General features: G+C 38.6%; 1 protein-coding gene across 1 annotated transcript; it reads right to left on the reverse strand.

The window, feature by feature from the left end:
• Nucleotides 1-4,612: 4,612 nt before the first annotated feature.
• LOC135478221 (tenascin-X-like) lies at nucleotides 4,613-22,102 on the reverse strand. The gene is made up of 16 exons (XM_064758492.1): nucleotides 22,071-22,102; nucleotides 21,305-21,417; nucleotides 20,582-20,701; nucleotides 20,053-20,172; nucleotides 19,310-19,429; nucleotides 18,779-18,898; nucleotides 18,045-18,164; nucleotides 17,662-17,781; nucleotides 17,011-17,130; nucleotides 16,084-16,200; nucleotides 15,590-15,680; nucleotides 15,265-15,329; nucleotides 8,650-8,835; nucleotides 6,713-6,785; nucleotides 6,061-6,130; nucleotides 4,613-4,987 (listed from the first exon to the last, which is right to left on the reverse strand). The coding sequence occupies exons 1-16, from the start codon at nucleotides 22,100-22,102 to the stop codon at nucleotides 4,613-4,615; spliced, it is 1,962 nt and encodes a 653-aa protein (XP_064614562.1).
• Between the last annotated feature and the right edge of the window lie 1,567 nt (nucleotides 22,103-23,669).

Genomic DNA, 23,669 nt, shown 5'->3' on the forward strand with positions numbered 1-23,669 from the left:
AGTCTTGCAGTTTCCCTTGATGTTTGGGGTCAAGGAAATACCCCTGCGGTGTGGCATTTGGAATTTACCATTTGGCTATTTAGACCTGAGGTCAACAGTTAATTGCTAACACAACTAAAATAATTCACACAAACTGTTACAAAACATAAACGTTATGTCTTCTGTGGGTGTCTGGAGTAGCTCACCACTCTCTCAACTCAAAGAGGACTAAAATTTCATCTTTCATCCACAAATCTGCTATTATGTTTGATTTATTGATTTATTTATTTGATTTGATTTGATTTGTGTATTACGCCGTACTCAAGAATATTTCACTTATACGACGGCGGCCAGCATTATGGTGGGTGGAAATCGGGCACAGCCCGGGGGAAACCCACGACCATCCGCAGGTTGATGTCAGACCTTCTCACATACGGCCGGAGAGGAAGGCACCATGAGCTGGACTTGAAATCACAGCGACCGCATTGGTGAGAGACTCCTGGGTGCTATTATGTTTGAGAACATTAGCTTGAATTAGTTAAGCGATAGCACGATGGCACGAATTCATGGCACTAAGCGATGATAACATGCTAGCATCGTATCATCGCTTCGTGCCATTGTGTCATCGCTTCGTGCCATCGTGCTATTATGCCAACGCTTCGTGCCATCGTGTTGAACGATGGTACGATGGTGACCTTATCCGGCTTGCACAGCATATATGTACGTCACATGTGGGAAAAGTTCATCGACACTCCGGTTTCATCCAACCCATAATGCTAACGGCCATTGTATATCTAGACAAGTTGGTGAGCATAACGTTTAACAATGATCATTCAGTCAATCAACAATTTTCAAAAGAACGGAATTGGTGGAGCGGTTCAGACTTCGTGGGTCTTGATAATCGGTTTCTTCACAGGCAGCAAGGTCACAGGGTTAAATCCCGGCCTAGTCGCGCTGAATAGACTGCAGACAAATGTAAGGGGGAAAGAGCCTGTTGTCTTTGTATTAGTGAAATATACGGGAGTACGGCATAAAACGTTAACCAATTCCCCACTCTCTCAAAAAAGGACTTTTCACCCGGAAGTCGGACACAGACGTATGCATTCACCTAATAATCAACGAATTACTTGGACATGAAATACTGACTGACTTTCGGCGAAGCGGAATTAATCGTCAACGAACTTCGTGTAAGACCACACAGGCAACCAAGCAGCGCTTTTATAATTACTGTAAATCTTACACTGTAAAAGTACACTTTAAGTAAAATTTATGCATACAATTATTATGAAAATGACGCTAAACATGATTTGTTTGTGTCACTTAAGTCGTCAGGTTCCTAAAACTGTGCAAATCATTTCTCTACTCCCCATAGTTCTTTCAGAATGTTTCAAAATACTGGTTGCAGAGGCAGTTGAAAGGGTTGAACATTTAGGGTTCGCACTTTTTTCATATCGGCCGAGTAACATCACGGGTCATCCAAAAATAATGAAAAAGCAGCGAAATTTCAGTTTTAAAACAAATAATATTTAATCGTCAAATCGTCACAAAATTCCAGATGTTAAGTGCAGTTGCACTGGTGGATGAAATAAATAAAAAAATTCCTGATGACAATAATTACGTTATATTTACTATATCATGTAAATATCATAATTTAACATTTACAAAGCTCAAAATACAATTCACTGGCAGCTACAATTCATATGCAACTTTACCCGATGACCAATTATCAAACAACCATTACATCAAAAATTAACAAATTTCTGACACATACACATATATATATATATATAAATATATTACAATAAGAACATTTTTTGTTTCAGGATGACAAGACGATTCAATCTTCAGGCACTACGGCTTTTTCATTTATTTTTTCCAAAATATAATCTTGGTTCCCACCTTCATGAAATATGCTCATTTTATTATAACCAGTGTAAATTTTGGTTTGCGTGAAAACAATGAGCTATCTCCAAAATGCCGGAAATCGGTCCCGTGCTGAATACGGCAACCAGGTTATTTAATGTCTCTACAAGCCTTTGAATAGTTATTAAGAGACAACGAAATTTAGGTAGAGAAATAGTAATAATAAACAGGAAATCTCTCTCCAGTCGTTCTTCAGTTCAGCAGAAATTAGCATTCACGCCTGCAAGAAATACATAGATTTGAATTAGCTATACCTATATTTTACATAAACTTCTGAGCTTAAAATTCCCTGTAAACTAAAACAAAGTTATAGGTATAGGTGAAAAACTCAATGAGATAAACACGAAATATGCCTTCATGCAAAATATCTGGAATTGTGGTAGAAAATATGGTTTATTTAATATGAATAAAAAATATAGGCTAAATACAAGTAACGGTAAAACGTTGAATGTTCTTATGTGGAGAACAGATATTAAAATCTCATCAGGGATACTGAGTGTAAACAGTGTAAAGTCATGATTATATACAGTATGCTCAGTGATAAAAGTGGTTAGTTAACAACATATAACCAGAAATGGTGAGTACAAGAGTTTATACTTACACGTAATTCAAACGAAACAGTCATACTACTGGGGGTAACTGCTTTACTTCAAGTATGGAGCTGTTAAACCAGAAAAAACACAACTTTTATCAAAAATTGGATGCAATTTGTTTTTTTTTTTTGTTATTTTGTTTTGAACTTATGGAATTGTCTTGCTGTTCAATATCATTAATAATATTCAATGTATTTTCTTTCACGCATTTTCCCCTCTGCTTGTACTTTCTTTTATAATTGTTTTTTAATTGCGTAAGCCAGGGATTCTTATTACACAGTACAACTACAATGGCTTCGAATAAGCAACAAGAGGGAAAGGTACCCGTCTGCTTTAGGGCTTACTTAAAACAGTGAACTTGCTTACCCGGGGCTGGACCTGGAGCAGGACCTGAAGCTGGCACTGGAGCAGGGTGAATGGGAACACATGTTGCCGTGCAAGAGGATCCGCAATATTGAGGACTGCAATGAAAAAACGTCAATTTTTAACAACTTTGATGACCAGAAACATGCCCACTATCTTCGAAGACTGCTGATGAGTAACATAGGACAGAAATTTAGTGGTCTTGTCTTCTTTTTCTGACTGATTTTAGACCTGGTAAGCCGAAAGTGGATTCGATCTGCCGACATCAGTCGTGGCTTCAAGGCAGTACGGCAGCCATAAATGTGGCAAACTATAGCCATTTGTACCAACGGTGAATCATAACACTGAGAAATGAAGGACCATATTTACCACTTCGGTATAGCGAAACTTGGCTACCTCTTGAAATCCATGAATATTGACCAAAAAATGTGACTATTGGAAACATACTTAAACTAGCCTGAACAATGAGGTCGCAAGCTCGAATCTAGCACTCGCCATTTTGGCGGAGGTTTTAAGTCAAGTTGTTTCCCAGATACTCAATAGTTTGCTCATGGCAATCCACTTTCCTCCACCTACAAACTTAACGACGGTCGCATTCATAGGGCCAGGGGGAGACAAATAACATGGGCGAAATGCTGATTTTTGCCGAGTTCTAAAGTTTAATGTACTACAGGGCAATGAAACTATCATATTTGAAACCTAGACACATTCTGATTACTTCTCCTGAAAAAATTCTTACCTCAAAGCTATATTCTTCATTATTCATGCTAAAATCTTATTCAAGGCCTATCTCGCCTGGGTTAAATTCGGTTTGTTGTCGCCGCCATTTCTCTAGTCATGTGACTAAAGAGTGTACTGATGATTGGCTCAGAGCAGCTATGAAATCAGTTCAAAACTATGAATAACTGAGAAATTAGCGATTACGCCGTTAAACATCACTGAAATATATAAATATATAAAATGATTTCCTACTTACACACAGATAGAACCTGCAACACAAAGAGCTGAACTGCAGGGATTGTAGGGACAGCTCACAGGCGCCTTACCCCCGGGACATACTGAAACAGAGAATATAGAGTAATATAGTCCTGGAAAAAAGTTTGGAATATTGTTTTCACTGATGATAGCATTTACCAGAAACATACTTTTGTGCGCCTTACATTGAATGCACACATTCTTGTTTGGGTGGAAAATGTAGTGGATTATGTCCCCTTTCAGCTCATACACACCATTATTGCTTGTGTCACCTGAGCAAAATTACAGTTGGGAGAAAACATGACCATCCATTTCTCAGTGAAAAAGTCATGTACGCTGACATGATTATAACTTAACCTTGTAACTCTTATAAAAGCTCGGTTAAGGCATGCCAGTGCTCCAGAGTGTTTCCAACAATACTGCTGTGATCATGAGACGTCAACTGAGTGCTGCAGTCTGCAACCGTATCGTTGGTTCTTGGTGTCACTCAGGGAGCCGTCTCCAAAATCTTTAAGCGACACCGACAGACGGGTGTGCCGACGCCTAGACCGAGGTCTGGTCGGCCACGAAAGACCACCGAGAGAGAGGACCGGTATCTGGTGAGACTTTGCCGCAATGGCCGTACGAAGAGTTCCAACCAGATACGCGCTGACTGGATGAGATTTACCAATACTCCTGTGTCAAGCCGCTTAGTGCGATCCAGACTGTTGACTGCTGGGTATTTGGTAAGGAGGCCTAAGAGGAAGCCTTTACTACAGCGTCGACACCGCCAGGCACGCTTATCCTGGGCGCGGGAACACCTGAACTGGCAGGTGGGACACTGGCGACACGTGATATTCAGTGATGAGTCTCGTTTTGTCGTCTACCGGGAAGATGGCCGTGTGATGGTGCGTCGTCAGGCTCACGAGGCTCTGAACGAAGATTGCATCATGCCCAGAGTCCAAGGCGGGGGCGGTGGGGTCACCGTCTGGGGTGCTTTTCATAGCACTGGTAAATGCGACCTGCACGTCTTGGATGGACACATGAACCAGCACCAATATCAACGGATTCTGGAAACGATAATGCTCCCATTTGCTCGGCAACAATTCAGGGCAAACTTTGTGTATCAGGACGACAACGCCACGCCGCACCGGACCGAACTGATACGGAATTTTCTGGAACAGGAGGGTGTTGAGCACATGCAGTGGCCAGCCATTTCACCGGATATGAACCCAACTGAGAACTTGTGGGCGGAAGTTTCCCGTGGGTTGAATAACCTGGATGAAGCCCCAACGAACGTGGCTGAACTAACTCGTGCTGTGCTCACTTGCTGGAGAGATATACCGGAAGAAACTTTGACTTCCTTAGTTGCCAGTATGCCAAGACGTGTGCGCGCATTGTACAATGCGAGGGGTGGGCACACCAAGTACTAAATTAATTTTCTGTATTGTTAGTGTCTTGCATATTTAACTTACCAAGTATTGTAGACATATTTCCAATCGAATAAAAGTTACAGCTCGTAATAAAATACATGGGTTTCACTGAATTTCTGCACTTGTTTGGGGCGCTTTCAGAATATCGTGAAAAACTCGTCTCCTATAACATTTAGAAATGTTTTGGTTTGAGGAAACTATTGATAATGCATCATAGAGACTAGTCCAAGTGAAACCAATCGACAGATTATTGACCTGAACGCAACGAACCACGCTCTTCGTGGAGATGGTGTGAAATTCACCCATATTCCAAACTTTTTTCCAGGACTGTATAAGCTAAACATTTTTTTTTAAAAATCTAACGAAATACTGTATGCTTATAAAAAAGATTATTCCAGAGGTTTATCGACCGGCCCAGTTCAATCCTATTTTTGTTATTATTTTAGAATAGCCGAAATAATTACTTTTCACAAAATGTCAGCCTCTCCTGTGCACGTGTTACACTTTCAAATCTGCTTTTAAAGTTCTTAAAATTTTATAACTTATATTCTTTTCTTTAGCATGACTTTTGCATTCCCGAGTATTAGTAGAAGAAAAGGTGGAGTTTTTTTTCTGACATCACATCCTGCGTTATCACCTTGAACTCTATTTCACGATTTTTTTTTTACAAAATTTGTAGATGTAAATTGAGCATTATAGAGCGGTGCAATCGTTGTAAGGAGTATGGGGCAGCTAATTCATGTAAAAAAATAACAAGGTCTTATCCTTGATGTGGACGATTTTCAAACACGAGCACAGAATAAACTGTTGATTGCCTTACCATTGCAGTTCACAGTAACACCATCCACTGTGTATTTGGGGGTACATGATCCGCAATGATCAGGCCTGAAAAAGAAAGGAGATTTAGATATAATTTTGATACTAATAATTTTGATAATTCAAATACTAGAAATCACTAACGGTTTTGACAGAAGCCTTCAGAAAGTGCTAAAAACTCTTCTATTGTAGCTCTTATCGACCAGGCTTCACTATGTGTTTTTATAGACCTGACTTCATTGTATGTTCTTTTCGATCACATTTCATTGTAGGTTCTTGTCGACCAGACTTCACTGTAGGTTCTTATCGACCAGATTTTATTGCAGGCTCTATCGACCACACTTCTTTGTAGGCTCTTATCGACCACACTTCACTGTGGGCTCTTATCTACCGGGTGACCTACCAGTGGCAAACTTACTCAAGCATGGCCAAAGCTGGGGGTTTAACCCAGGGAATCCTATCTCGATTCTGCACCCTTTAAATAATGTGATTAATGGCAAATGACCTAAAATTCGAGATTTGAGATTCAAATGGACTCCGTTAGCCAGTTTGTCACCAGTCCTGTATTTTGACAAGGCCATTAAACTTATGTCTCCACTGGGCTTAAATATGGATGCTCTAGCCAAGTTATTGACATTTTTCACTACTTACTGGCACTTGGCGTTGGGAAAGGACTTGCAGACTTCCGAACAGGGGTCGTAGGGGCAAAAATGGTCACAGGGTCCTGGGAAAAAAAGAAATTTATACATATATAACTTACAAATTTAGGGACCTACCTGGCCCGAGGGGGTTAGCACGCTAGCGCGGCGCAATGACCCAGGGGCATCCCACCGGTCCAGCTTATGCTGGCTTCCTCTCCGACCGTAAGTGGGAAGGTCTGCCAGCAACGTGCGGATGGTCGTAAGTTTCCCCCAATGATCGAGGAAGCCATACCCATAATGCTGACCACCGTGGTATAAGTGATATATTCTTGAGTACGACGTAAAACACCAATCAAATCAATAAATAAATACAAATTCAGTTTGCAACTGACCATGCTATTAACAACGTTTGTGATTTAACGTTGATGTAGTATTAATAACATGATCTGCAGGCAGTGAATCCCTCAATGGACTTTAAACTTTATTGTTTGGTAAGCTGCATTATAACCAGACTAAAAACTATAACTAAATATGCGTTCACTGCTTTTCCAAATTTTCTTGAATTGAATTAAATGGGTCTGCATATTTTTATTCTGAAGTAGGCTTTATTTTTAGCTTTCGGCAAACTTTTAGTCAAGTACTTGATGTTATGTACATTAATACATATATTACATGTCTATATGTTTGACATATATTACATGTCTATATTTGACATATATTACATGTCTATATGTTTGACATACATTATATGCCTATATGTTTGACATATATTACATGTCTATATGTTTGACATACATTACATGTCTATATGTTTGACATACATTACATGTCTATATGTTTGACATATATGTCTATATGTTTGATATACATTATATGTCTATATGTTTGACATATATTATATGTCTACACGTTTGACATACATTATAAGTCTACACGTTTGACATACATTATAAGTCTATATGTTTGACATACATTATATGTCTATATGTTTGACATACATTATATGTCTATATGTTTGACATATATTAAATGTCTACATGTTTGACATACATTATATGTCTATATGTCTACATGTTTGATATATATTATATATCTATATCTTTGACAAACATTATATGTCTATATGTTTGACATACATTATATGTCTATATGTTTGACATATATTATATGTCTACACGTTTGACATATATTATAAGTCTATATGTTTGACATACATTATATGTCTATATGTTTGACATACATTATATGTCTATATGTTTGACAAACATTATATGTCTATATGTTTGACATACATTATATGTCTATATGTTTGACATACATTATATGTCTACACGTTTGACATACATTATAAGTCTATATGTTTGACAAACATTATATGTCTATATGTTTGACAAACATTATATGTCTATATGTTTGACATACATTATATGTCTATATGTTTGACATACATTATATGTCTATATGTTTGACATATATTAAATGTCTACATGTTTGACATACATTATATGTCTATATGTCTACATGTTTGATATATATTATATATCTATATCCTTGACAAACATTATATGTCTATATGTTTGACATAGATTATATGTCAAACACATGTACATGATTGAGAACAAAAAAAGCCAAAGCTTATGACGGCATCAGTTCCTAACACAATTATTATTGCCATGAAGCGTTTCTTAGAATCCAAATACTTGAACGTATTAAAAAAATACAAAAATGAAGTTAATGTATGATTTAGGTACACAACGGTGTGTCTTGATGATAAACATAGCTTTGTTTTAGGTTGTCGTTTCGTTAAAATTAATGTTGACAAAGGTTTAAGTAGACTACTGATTGGTAGTATGAATATATAATTAATCGAAAAGCTGACTGTTCGATTCTGATAGGCAGATAAATAATGACCAATCACAAAGCAGACTGTGCCATTCTGTGACTTACCAGATATAGGGATAACGGGGGGCGGAGTTTTGGGCAGCTTAATCACAGGGGGGATTCCCGTTCCACCACCTGGGGGGCAGGGGTGTTTACTACAAGCCACTCCACGGCCCTCCAAACACAGGCATTTGTTACACTTGTGGAAAAACGTTTCGCCGTACTTTCTCAATACGCCATGATAATCGCAACCTGAAACATTGCCAACAACAAATATATATATATACAAATACATTTTATTAAGATACATAATACCGTGTTTTTAACGCTACCCGCACGTCAGTACATTAACGCAGCACGTGCATTTTTAACCGATTTCTTCTGTCACGCCATAACTAAGAGTGAGGGATTGGGGTTTAACGTCGTACTCAACAATTTTTCATTCATATGACGACGAAGGAATCCTTAGAGTGCATGTAATGTGCTTCCTTGTTGCTGGACGGATTTCCACCCCTCTTTAATCTAGTGCTGCTTCACTGAGAAGCCTTACCGAAGGCAGGTAAGTTGCCACGACCGAGCCATTATACTGATACGGGTCAACCAGCCGTTGCACTATCCCCTTCATGCTGAACGCCAAGCGAGGAAGTTACAGCTTCCTCTTTTAAAATCTCAGGATTGCCCCTGGATCTACCGCTCCCGAATGGGACGCTCTACCAACTGTGCTATTCGGTCCATAAGATAGAATATTTCAATATACAATGGCGTGAAGGAAACCGTAGTACAAAGGGTTAACCACCAACCTTTGGTAAGTAACTGACACGCTTTTTCACGTGTGAGACCTGCACGTCATATTGGTAGAGAACAAGTAGTTCTCAACGCACAAACGAACACACGAAATTTTCCCATCGCTAATGGACACCTTCGTCCCGCAGACAGTAAAGGCGAGAAAATCTGCAGATCTATATTAATCCATCTAAAATGGCTGGATCAAAGTAGAACTATACTTCTTTGGCTTTAAAGAAAATTGTCTTTTTTTCTTTCCTGATAAAGAACTGTTCGAATCTTTCATGTAAGCACTCAAGATGGCTGTTTGAGATCAAAAAATCCAAAAAGTTGGTTTTCTGTTCGTTGATGCGATATTGATATAATCAGTTGAATTTCTTGATTGATTGGTTGATTGTTTGATTAATTAACTAATTAATAATGACATGAACATACCACAACGATTATTACTGCAGGTGACTGTGCCGGTCTCGTCACAAGTACATGTGTTACATTCATCACCAGCAGAAAATTCCGTGCCAACTGAATGTACGACGCCTTCGTGCAAACAAGCTGCAAATGACAACAGGACAACACTTAGGCCTGCTTTGTGAATAACTCTGTAGACTTGCAATTGATCCAAGGTCGTGAATGCAAAGTTATCATTCACTAAAAATCTATAAATGTTGTGTTTTCTTTTTTGTCCAAATGTTACAGTATCGATAATAATTCTTTCAATGTGACAATACATTGTCTGTTTTTCACAGCCTCACCCGGCCGTATATGGGCAGGTCTGGCTACAACCTGCGGTTGGGCGTGAGTTTTCTCCGGGCTCTGCCCGGTTTCCTCCCATAATAATGCTGGCCGTCGTCGTATAAGTAAAATATTCTTGAGTACGACGTAAAACACCAAACAAATAGATAAATGAATCATTACTAACCTGTTGGGCAAAAGACCTTAGTGCAAGCTACGGTTCCATCGGTTCCACACCTACACGTGTTGCAGCTCAGAGGGTCAGTAAACGAAGAACCCACTTGGAATGTGTATCCATGAAACTGGCATTCTAGAAAACAAAAACGCAATTCAAAAATAATTCACTGTTTTGACGTTGGTTAAGTGGGTAATTTTAAAGCACGAAAAAAGAACTTGTCATGTAAATACCAAAGATTAATTTCTTTGATCGAGCCAGTGCCACTTCTGAGATACCTGTAGATTCAAGAAATGTCTTCAAAAAATTGTGATCTCACTCGTGTTTAGACAGACTTCAACAGGTGATAAACGAAATAAAATGAATCAAAAACATCGTCGCAGACGAACAACTTGCAGTGTGCATTTTTGGTTCGATATCCCGAATATGTTTGCGAGCACTGGGAAAAAGGTTCAATGCCTGCATTACTTCAAATAAAATTTTATGCGGTCAATTTAGTTTCGCATCAATTCTCACGAAGTCAGAATCTGAAAGACGATTGAACCTCTGAATTTCGGACACAGTGGTTTAAATTTTATAGAATATAACAATAAGTTAAATCAGTAAAAATTTACTTTGATGTGATTTTGACCTTAATATAAAGGATATCAATTGATTGTCATCATTAAGGACGCCGCCGATCAGTTATATGTACACATATTCTTCACCGGCGTTACACAAATCATGTCTACGTCTGGTAACATTTCCAAGGAACGTTTCGTCAATATAAAATAATTTTTTCAAATTTCTTATTTCTAAACTTTTTAATTGTGCTGCTCTGCACTTGTCCATTAGGTTTTGTTATACGGTCAAGTACAATTGCGGAATCAGAAAATATATGATTAAATCTGCCTAGTGGCAGAGAACCAAATATGTCTGTCGAGATGAATATTCCTATAGGCCTATATAACGGCTTAGTGACAACGCAGTTTAACATTTTCACCATAGATGACTTCATGAAATAGGCAGTTCAGAATTCCAAACTGCAGTAAACATCATATCTGATGTCGAGCCACAGTCTTTGTTTACTACCTAAGTGATTTTTGAACACATATACATCGAAAACCGTGAAGTACTACCGGAAAGATACTTTCCTTAAGCAGAGGACCGTAGCCGTAAGTCTACTCAACCTCTGCAGAAAAGCCTGCACATCTTGCATACGGTGACGTAAACATAGCTATTTAACATAATCCTGGCCGACCAATGGAAACGACTCTACTATCTCATGGCGGGAAGTCGTAAACAGTAAATGACAGCTGACACGTGCAGACACCAATAGCCCTATATACGACGGCCATGCGATTCGATGGCCACGCCAAAGAAATGCAAAGATTATGTGGATCTCAAGATTTACTGTAGAATTTGTTTAGCATAGATTGTATCCACAGTGAATAATCTTGTTGTGACAGCCTAAAGCGTGACTTGATGACGGAAAGTAAGACTTCTAAGGAGCTCCTGGACGCTTTCCACTTCGTCTTCCCTGACGTTGTTGTGGTAAAAGGAGAGGGCTATATCTGCATGCCATGTTCTGTGAGATTAAATAAATTAGAAAAGGCTACACGGAAAGAGGAAGCCTGCAAACGAGAGGGCCGGAGGGTATTTGCAAGGATATTAAAGAGCAAGGGGAAACGAACAAACAGAGAGTGTCTCGAGTGGCTCGAATGGCCGTCGGAAGTCCATCTCCCCGCATTAAGACGAGATTTAGTGCTTGATGACGAATATTAATGAAGACACACACCCACTTAAGCCAATGAAAATTTGTAGTCTTCCGCGAAGGCTTTTTTCTCGTACTTTTTTCTCGCACGGAGAAATTTTCATTGGCTAACACGGATTACATCACTGTACACTTGTATACGAATGTGATAGGTATTTTTGACAGACCGAAAACAGGTAGTTTAGGACGATCTGGTTTAGAGAGACTACCGGAAGGACTACATAGTTTTGAACAAAGCGGGAGAGAGTTTTCCAAATGGAGGACTCCAGGACGAGGTACACAGAAGGTCCAAATGACAGTAGAACGTAACGTTTTCTTCTGTGCCGATGCAGTGCGTCTGTACTTCATTGTTTTATGAACACACGTACACTGATAATTGCGGCGTAATAAACGAAAGAACAAATGAGTTCACAGCTTTGGGCCGTCTTGATACAGGGGAGGGGGGGGGGGATTTTACGAGTTTCCCATTCCCTACTGATCGGCAGCATGACCCTATCTACCTCTCGTAAACAACGTGTAGTATTATTGAGGTTTGTGTATCATGAATAACATCGGCTACCAACCTGTGGGGCACAACTTCTGGGTGCAGGACACGGTCCCGTCTGAGTTACATGTGCAGCTATTACAGCCATCAGAGGTTTTTTCACCGATAGCCAGAGTGTTTCCTCTGAAAAGACACCCTGAAATAAACAAATCGATTTATTTAATCAATGACTTATTTATTTATTTATTTATTTATTGTCATGTCTACTACAAATCAACCCTAAGCAAGTAAGCACACAACCCATCAGAGTTTATAGAAAGCACACTTGCGAATTCTGTATACAAACAAATAACTTTAAAAAAAAAACAAACACTTCATACACTGTACAACCTCAACATGAACTTTGTAAGTCTGCCTGATCAAATGGGAGAATGTTTTCGATGCATTTCTTAAGATTAATAATTTATTAATTACCTGTATTTAAGTTTTAGCTCCTATTTCAGAATATGGGAAAACTTTTGTCAGATGCCTATATATTTTTTTTCTTTTTGGGCTGGGCGTAGAAAATCTTTCTTAGAAATAAATCAATACATTACCTGTGGCGCATCCGACCCTTTGGCCATCATGGTACCACTCACGGCTACATGTACATCTGTTTACCCTATAACAAGGAAGGAAGATTTCGGGCTTAAAATGGATTCGCTGAAATTTTATTTTACACCATACTTCAGATTTTATTTTAAGCCATACCTCAAATCTATATGGTGTCATAAATATAGACAGAACACAGTGTTACTACAGTGTACATGTAGCTGGCAATACACGACTTCGTGAACATGTGCATTCCAACTAATTGACTCTGCATATTAATCGATGTTAATAGGGACAAGTACTAGTAAACCAAATCTGGGGCGCAGGTAGGCTGCGCTTTAAGTCGCCTTGTCATTATCATACTCTTACAAAATCTCACATCGTTTCACGTCACCTTGCGTCACGTAACATACACACATAAATTATCTTACATGGCGACTCCATTCCAGGGAAAGATTTGCGCCAAGACAATAAAATGTGTTTCAGGGATTTAGGCTGTTCTAATCAACAATGGTCAATCCATAGAGAACTACTGTTAGAATAATATGGCCTAAAATTTGTGGATCCAACATAAATAATTCCCCAGAGTTTTAAAAACTAAACTTTCACTTTTCGGTGGACGAAGAACGGTCGTCAGAGTTGGGTTAGCAATTCCAATGTCTACAAAGTCAAAAGGGAATATTTGTCTTTTGAGCAGTGTACTGCGGACACACGAGTAAAACATGATGGATGGTCTCCTCAGACTGACTACACAGATCTGAATCTCTTATCTGGCGCCAGGTAAAGAAACTTTTCAAAAATGTTAAAAACGACAACAACATTATAAACATGGTTCAGTAGTAATGACGTCAGTAGTCTCTGATTGGTTGATAGTCCTCACAGCGCATGCGCATATTTGTACAGAAATCTTAGTTGTAGGCGGGATAAATATTTTAGGCTAAGCATAAACATAAGGCATGGAAGTAGACGAATCAGACGTAGTTACTTACTCGCACACAGCATCTGGGCTGGCAGGACAGCTGGCGCCGTGACAAGGATCGCCCACACAGGCATTATGGTCTGTTCCGGCCGGGCAGTCTACAACGAGCAATTCACACATGTATTTATTTATTTATTTGATTGGTGTTACTCAAGAATATTTCACTTATACGACGGCGGCCAGCATTATGGTGGGAGGAAACCAAGCAGAGCCCGGGGGAAACCCACGACCATCCGCAGGTTGCTTGCAGACCTTACCACTTACGGCCGGAGAGGAGGCCAGCATTAGCTGGACTTGAACTCACAGCGACCGCATTGGTGAGAGACTACTGGGTCATTACGCTGCGCTGGCGCGATAACCAACTGAACCACAAAGACCCCCTTCTCACATGTAAAATATCATGGTCGTCGCTCTGTTGTCAGTTTAAGTCTATATGCAAAGGATTGCATACAGCGAGTATTGACACACTGGAGATAGGACTTCCTGAGTTAAAGCCTACAGACTTTGTCACGTTTGAGAGAATGTGAAACACCTGAAGTTCGGCTTAAGCTAGTCATGTATCCTTTACCCCTTGCTGTCACATTAGCCAATCAGCGTCGATTTTCCAAGCTTAAAACTTCAGAGTGACGCATGAGTGACGTCTCATGACTGGTTCTCACTCGGGTATATCTACGCATGCACTATAACACATGTCACATGTTTCCTAAAGTTAATGTCTACGTTCCATTGCAATGCATCTGTACGATATTTCAAACTTTGATTTACGTCAATAACTGATTTGGTGGAAATGGTCCTGTTCATACAAAATCAGTTTGTAGATTTCTGGTGCAATGAGAGTTATACATTTGAGCCACATAACGATCGCTTTTGGGAAACAGGTCTCAGGCTGTATTACGTTACACAGCACCCTTTACTTCATGTAAAACGACACGACTCTTACTAGGTGCTAACATTCGGCTGCTATATTTTATACCAGTAATGGACGATTTTTAGTTTCTTTCTGACTTCATGGGTTAAAGTTATTTATGTTTTGTACAAACCGGTAAGCCTGTGGTAAACTTCTGTGTTATTTGCATTTTCTGGCAGTAATAGAGATATACTCTGGTGTCATGTTGTAAGTACAATTCCCAACTTGGAACCGAATCTGCAAGCGATTATTATTATTATTAATATTACATACTTACTGCAGTAGTCAGTGACGTCATTTCCTTGAACGAAAAATCGGGTTATACACCTGTTGCAGAAACCACTACAATAAACAAAAACACACGTAAATTAAATTATTTGTATGTTTTTAAACCCGAAACTGTGTTCATAATTACGTCACTGACGTAATAAGTGTGACTTACTCTTAAATAAGGTGTTAAACCCTGATCAAATATTTAAATAAATAAATGAAATTCATAATGAACGAAACTACGACTTTTAGAGAAATAATATTTTTGGTTTTTTTTCTGTCTTTATTTTGTTTTCTTTTCAACTTTCTAAGTGTAGTTTAAAATAACTTACAGACACTGTGCCTCAGGATAAGCGGGACATACGCTGTTTTGGCACGTGGCACTCCCGCACTGGTATGGTGTGATGCCACCTGCTGGGCATCCTGCGCAACAAAAAGGGGTGGTTCGTCAGCAACTGGCTAACTGTTGGATTTTTTTTAATTAAAGAGGAAGTCAGCGTGGGCTGGACTTGAACTCATAGCGACGGCATTATTGAGTCATTAGTCTCCCGAATCTTTGTGCTGCTCTCATTCGCTAACCACTCAATCACTGACGCTCGACCAGCTGATGGAGTCTATATCGGTAGCATTGGTCATAATAAGTGGAGCTCCTGCGTTCATTTCACTTTCTGTGCTCTGATAAAAGTGTTTACATTAAAATACGTTTCGTGAGTAGCAGTGTTTCACCTGAAAGGGGAGAACTAAACGAGACCCATTTTTGATATCCCAAGTGATTTTGTTTGTCAGTTACGTGCTCTGAGTGATTCGTTTTCCCCAGAATGCTCACCGTCTCCGCAAGGCGTTGACGAGCAGGCAATCACGTGGTTGGCGTGACACACACACAGGTTACAGTCCTTCCGGAAGGCTTCTCCCTCATAATATTTGTAATCGCCGTCCACACAACCTGGAATCAATCAAACACGGGTCACTCTTGCTATAATAAAGATTTGGGAGAGTTACTACTATTCTTTGAAGAATCTGCTTTTCACAATCCGAAATGCGAGTCATCGACAAAAACATGCAGCACGAGATCAGTATAGCACTTGATTCTTTCTCTTGTTCCTGTTAATCTATCATTCATTAACCGTTGATCTCACATTTTGAAATGAAATAACCAACTTTAGAGTATAACTGCTAAGAACTGATGCATGTATATTTACTAGTTGACTCTCCTAAGACTTAGTGTTCATTATTTACACTCATATACCACTGTGATCTCGTTTTAGGACGATACTTGCATACCACCAGATAGAGTCATGTTCACGTGTCAATACTGTTATGTTACAGAAAAGTTACACTGGGTAGCGGAATTTCACATTCCACAAATTGCATGCTCTCTTGGGCCACATACTACATGCATAAAGGCCTGTATCGAGGTTTCATATAACAGACAACTAAAAGAATGCTTTTCCTTACCATGCCAGCAAACGTTCTGTGTGCACACCCATTCCCCTGTGATACCATTACAGGTACATGTGTTACAGTCGGCTTGATAAGTCTGATCACGGGTGTATCTATGGCCTCCGTAGGTGCATTCTGGGAAATACAAAATGTAGATTTGATTTGATGACCATTTCTGTTATGCTTCTATGAACACAGGCAGATCATTGCACCTTCGACACACCCCCACCCGCCCACTCCCAAAAAGACAGATCTGACCCAATATAGATATTAAACTAAAAAAAAATACAACTATGTTCTCTTCAATTCGCACCTTTGTAGCAGATGTCGGTAGTACAGTCCCATCCTCCTGTCAGACCGTTACATGTACACGTGTTACAGTCCTTCGGATGTGTCTGGCCACGTTGGTACACCTGGCCGTTGAATCTACAGTCTGTAAATAGAGACACAGCATATTATGTAACTCATTAATCTTATGTATTATGTAAATTTCTACTCTATACACAAAAAACAGCTATCACCTAAAAAAGTCATCGTCAAAGTGACGGTATGAAGACAGAACGAAAAGCATTAATCTTACCTTTCCAGCACGTGTTGGTCGTGCACTCCCATTGTCCACTATGTCCGTTACACGTACACGTGTTACAGTCTACAGGATATGTCTGTTGACGTTCGTAACTGACACCATTATGTGTGCATTCTGAAATTATAATTTTCCAGTCCTTCGTTCATTTCTTTTTCACATGATGTTCCATTTTATCAAATTACATTATTTAAATGTTAATCACAATATATTTATACATGCTAACAGGTTTAAGCATTTATTCCCACTTTATTTATCTTCATATTATGTTCTGTTAAGAACCTTCAAAGCCATTCTTTAAAGCGATCATTTATCCGCATGGAGAGAAAAGAATAAAAATGTTGCCATTTCCATGTCAGCAAAATGACGTCATTTACTCACGTTTCCAACACGTTTCTGTGGTACAGTCCCATCGCCCGGTATAACCATTACACGTACACGTATTACAGTCTTTTGGGTGGGTCTGGCCACGTTGATATACTTTACCGTTGAAAGTACATTCTGAAAATAAACAACAACAAAAAATAATAAATTAACTTTAGTTGAAATGACGTCACATTCCATGCCCTACCAACCATCTGCTAGTGTTTTGTATATCACCTGCCTTCATGGATGAAAACTTTATTACATGACTGAGCTCAGGCGTCTGGGAGAAGAGGGCTTTTATGCTTTGTCTTTAATTTCGGCAATATTTTAGTCAATTTGTAATATTTTGACCTGCATCACATTTTGTCATCATCCAAAATAAATCACAGTGTCCTTACCTTTCCAGCAGGTGTTGGTGGTACAGTCCCACAGTCCAGTAAGTCCATTACACGTACACGTGTTACAGTCCTTGGGATAAGTCTGATCACGCTGATACACCTTTCCACCGTATGTGCATTCTAAAAATTAACGAGAAGGTCTTTATCAATTAACTTTAGATCATTTGATGGACACTATACAACCATGATAAAAGTAACCGATGTTTCCGATCAAACCAACCATATTAAGAAGATAAAAAAACAAATGGTCTTACGTTTCCAGCATGTGTTTGTGGTACAGTCCCATCGCCCGGTATAACCATTACACGTACACGTGTTACAGTCTTTTGGGTGTGTCCCACCACGTTGATATACTTTGCCGTTGAAAGTACATTCTGAAAATAAACAAAAAAAATCATGAATTAACTTTGGTTCATTTGATGTTCACTAAATACCTTGCGATGAGATCAATAAGTTGAATAGTCTTGTGTAAGCAAAATACGTACACGTGTTATTGGTATATGTCTGATCAAGTCCGTAACTGCGACCTCCGGAAGTAGCTTACATTTCTTCACTTTAGACATCTCAACGTTTACGAACCCACATTTATACAAGCATAACTACTTCCCCATAATCATTACGTTTGTTCACTTTTCTCTACACACACAAAAGTTTCCACGAAGTGAACCAATCTGACTTTTGAATCCCTACGTCATAAATGGAAAAGATATTTGAAGAGATAATTATTCACTTACGTTTCCAGCATGTTTTGGTGGTACAGTCCCATTCTCCTGTCAGACCGTTACAAGTACACGTGTTACAGTCCTTTGGATATGTCTGGCCACGTTGGTACACCTGGCCGTTGAATCTACAGTCTGCAAATTAATAACAAATATTATCGTTATGATAAAATAAGAATTATAACTCATACAATGTATCATTACGTCTTTACGTTACGGCCAGATGGCTTTAAAAAAAAAACATGGATAAGTTGATACCAAAAAGATGATATCCCGTTGGCAACTATAGCAGGTATATATACCTACAAAATTTGTCACCTGACTAGGAAATGACGTCACATTCCATGCCCTACCAACCATCTGCTAGTGTTTTGTATATCACCTGCCTTCATGGATGAAAACTTTATTACATGACTGAGCTCAGGCGTCTGGGAGAGGAGGGCTTTTATGCTTTGTCTTGAATTTCGGCAATATTTTAGTCAATTTGTAATATTTTGACCTGCATCACATTTTGTCATCATCCAAAATAAATCACAGTGTCCTTACCTTTCCAGCAAGTGTTGGCGGTACAGTCCCACAGTCCAGTAAGTCCATTACACGTACACGTGTTACAGTCCTTGGGATAAGTCTGATCGCGCTGATACACTTTTCCACCGTATGTACATTCTAAAAATTAATGAGAACGTCTTCATAATTAACTTTAGATCATTTGATGGACACTATGCAACCATGATAACAATAACCGATATGACCGATCAAACCAACCATATTAAGAAAAAGAAAAAAACAAATGGTCTTACGTTTCCAGCATGTGTTTGTGGTACAGTCCCATCGCCCGGTATAACCATTACACGTACACGTGTTACAGTCTTTTGGGTGTGTCCCACCACGTTGATATACTTTGCCGTTGAAAGTACACTCTGAAAATAAACAAAAAAAATAATTAACTAACTTTAGTTCATTTGATGTTCACTAAATACCTTGCGATGAGATCAATAAGTTGAATAAGTTTAACAGTCTTGTGTAACCAAAACACGTACACGTGTTATTGGTATATGTCTGATCAAGTCCGTAACTGCGACCTCCGGAAGTAGCTTACATTTCTTCACTTTAGACATCTCAACGTTTACGAACCCACATTTATACAAGCATAACTACTTCCCCATAATCATTACGTTTGTTCACTTTTCTCTACACACACAAAAGTTTCCACGAAGTGAACCAATCTGACTTTTGAATCCCTACGTCATAAATGGAAAAGATATTTGAAGAGATAATTATTCACTTACGTTTCCAGCATGTTTTGGTGGTACAGTCCCATTCTCCTGTCAGACCGTTACAAGTACACGTGTTACAGTCCTGTGGGTGTGTCTGGCCACGTTGGTACACCTGGCCGTTGAATCTACAGTCTGCAAATTAATAACAAATATTATCGTTATGATAAAATAAGAATTATAACTCATACAATGTATCATTACGTCTTTCGTTACGATTAGATGGCTTTAAAAAAAAACATGGATAAGTTGATACCAAAAAGATGATATCCCGTTGGCAACTATAGCAGGTATATATACCTACAAAATTTGTCACCTGACTAGGAAATGACGTCACATTCCATGCCCTACCAACCATCTGCTAGTGCTTTGTATATCACCTGCCTTTATGGATGAAACCTTTATTACATGACTGAGCTCAGGCGTCTGGGAGAGGAGGGCTTTTATGCTTTGTCTTGAATTTCGGCAATGTTTTAGTCAATTTGTAATATTTTGACCTGCATCACATTTTGTCATCATCCAAAATAAATCACAGTGTCCTTACCTTTCCAGCAGGTGTTGGCGGTACAGTCCCACAGTCCAGTAAGTCCATTACACGTACACGTGTTACAGTCCTTGGGATAAGTCTGATCGCGCTGATACACTTTTCCACCGTATGTACATTCTAAAAATTAATGAGAACGTCTTCATAATTAACTTTAGATCATTTGATGGACACTATGCAACCATGATAACAATAACCGATATGACCGATCAATCCAACCATATTAAGAAAAAGAAAAAACAAATGGTCTTACGTTTCCAGCATGTGTTTGTGGTACAGTCCCATCGCCCGGTATAACCATTACACGTACACGTGTTACAGTCTTTTGGGTGGGTCCCACCACGTTGATATACTTTGCCGTTGAATGTACATTCTGAAACCAGAAAGAAAAGATTTAATCTAAGCGTCGAAACAAACATTTGTATGCAAGCCGTCAACCAAAAATGGACTTTCCGGATCATTTTCTTCGACAATGACCTAACCCCATGCCATTTGATATACGCACGATAACCATTGCGCGTACACGTGTTACACTTCGTAATCTGATCAAGCTCGTAACTATAACCTCCAAATGTACGCTCCTAGAGGCCTACATTTATACATACTCAATATATCGCTAGAATCAGTTCTTTTTTCTCTCTATATACGAAAACAATTCCCAGACAGACACTGCATTTAACTATTTTCCCTCCCAAAATATTCATACTAAGTATATTCACTTACGTTTCCAGCATGTCTGAGTGGTGCAGTCCCATCCTCCTGTCAGACCGTTACAGGTACACGTGTTACAGTCCTTCGGATATGTCTGGCCACGTTGGTACACCTTACCGTTGAATCTACAATCTGAAAGTAATCAATAAATATTATGTTATTTCATTTTTCGTGAAATCGATCAACCAAATATCAATCACGACAAACGTTTGCACGTAAACAAGAAATGATACTAACATTTATAGTACAAATGCAATAATTTACGTGGTAAATTGAATGGGTTTATTGCTTAAACGGAGTGACTTAAAGTTTTCAGTGTATATGATCAACGTTATAAAGCGGTCTTATTATCAGTTGTTGAATAAACATGTTTGAATGGTGTTTTAGCACTAAATATGTTACAATTAAACATTCAGCACGTTTATTATATGTTGCCAAGAGATGTTTAAATGTTAAACACTTTTTTTTTCAGTGTACCAGATTTAACTTTAAGCTAAGTGTTCAGTTTTGTACTTGGCCCAAATGTCAACGTGTAACAGTTAAAAGAAAATAAAAGAAATTTGTTCACCTGTATTGGCTGCTCGGTTTTGATAAAATCGTAAATATATAATATAACTTAATACAGGTATTAGCTAGTACACTTTTGAACAACGGGTCGGTCAGACTTTACTGGATGAGTTGGTCGGGCGTTGAGTTCGGGGGGCAGCTTTCCATTCTGTCTTGAATCTCCGCTTTCTTCAATTCTGAGCATTTACAAGTAAAACCAAAGCGCCCTTACCTTTCCAGCACGTTTTGGTGGTACAGTCCCATTCTCCTGTATACCCATTACACGTACACGTATTACAGTCATTGGGATAAGTCTGATCGCGCTGATACACTTGACCGCTGTGTGTACATTCTGGAAATAGAAAACCATTCATGAATAAACTTTAGGCCATCAGTTCATCTCAACATGCTCCCTAAAAACAACTGTGTGCAAAGCATATACATGATCCGACAGGTACACATCAAAGGCAAAAGAAAACACTAAAACCAAATATGTACCAGACGAAAGACCATTAAAAAATGTCCAGGATGATAGTTGGAATTTTTTTCTAATTTGTTTAACCTAGTAAAATGCAAATGAATATTTTATTCTATGTGAGCTGTCTACAATGGGATCACTGACGTCACATAAGGTTTTTGCTAATTGGCACACATTAGACTGCTATATTTCATCATTCAGAACGCATTTTCATATAGATCTATGAATACATTCGCTTATTTGACCTTGAAACGAATTATTTCAGGCAAAAAGTATAGATGTAACACAACTGAAACCGTCTGGGTCACAACAGACCACTGTAGAATCTGATGTTTTAACACAATTTTACTCTGTTTGAAAAATTCTAAAAAAAAAGACAAAACAAATCCAATCATTTTCCTGGGCAGTTTTTAATGGTCTCTCTTCTGATATATACTTCATTTTAAAGTGGTCTTTGCCTTTAATAAAAGAAAGAATAATGTGTACCTCGTATATAAGCTTTCACCTCAGTGTACCTGTATATGAACTTTAAATATGATAGTTGTATCTAAGCCTGTTTTATCTCAAGGTATGCAGACACATGCGAACAGAGAGATACTAACAAATGGGAACAGAGACGTACAAACACATGCCAACAGGGAGGTACAAACACATACGAACAGAGAGGTACAATTACATGCGGACAGAGAGGTACAAACACATGCGAACAGAGAGGTACAAATTTGACTTTTGGCAATACTCATGATAATACTGCTGCATGCGTTCAAGTCGATGCTATTAAGAAAAAAACAAGTGTCCTCACGTTTCCAGCACGTGTTGGTGGTACAGTCCCACTGTCCAGTTAGCCCATTACACGTACACGTGTTACAGTCCTTGGGATGAGTCTGACCACGTTGATACACTTGACCGTTGTGTGTACATTCTGAAGGTAGAGAATGAAACGATTTCCTAAAATTATAGCTGGCATGTCATGTTCAGATGTAAAGACGTGATAACAGGCATGGACAAGCTGTTAATGTTTTTAAAAAATTACAAAGAAGTGTACGTCCGTTTCAGCAAGTGGTCGTGGTATAGTGACAGACCCGTATATCCATTACACGTACACATGTTAGAGTCCTTGGCATACGTCTAATCATGCTGGTAACTACTACCTCTCAAAGTACTCTCCTTCATTTTACACATTTAAACATACATGTACAGGCCCACACTTATTTATTTATTTATTTATTTATTTATTTATTTATTTATTTATTTATTTATTTATTTATTTATTTATTTATTTATTTATTTATTTATTTATTTATTTATTTATTTATTTATTTATTTATTTATTTATTTATTTATTTCGATTAG

Source organism: Liolophura sinensis, chromosome 11 (assembly GCF_032854445.1).
Source record: "Liolophura sinensis isolate JHLJ2023 chromosome 11, CUHK_Ljap_v2, whole genome shotgun sequence".
NCBI classification, from domain to species: Eukaryota; Metazoa; Mollusca; class Polyplacophora; order Chitonida; family Chitonidae; genus Liolophura; species Liolophura sinensis.

Excerpts from the sequence above, each read along its gene's own strand:
- LOC135478221 (XM_064758492.1), bottom strand. The coding sequence starts at position 22,102 with ATGGGACTGTACCACCAAAACGTGCTGGAAAG. Across the intron at positions 20,173-20,581 it reads CGCCAACACCTGCTGGAAAG|ACTGTAGATTCAACGGCCAG; the intron begins GTAAGGACACTG and ends ATTAATTTGCAG. Across the intron at positions 8,836-15,264 it reads TGACGTCACTGACTACTGCA|GTTGCGATTATCATGGCGTA; the intron begins GTAAGTATGTAA and ends GCAATGTTTCAG.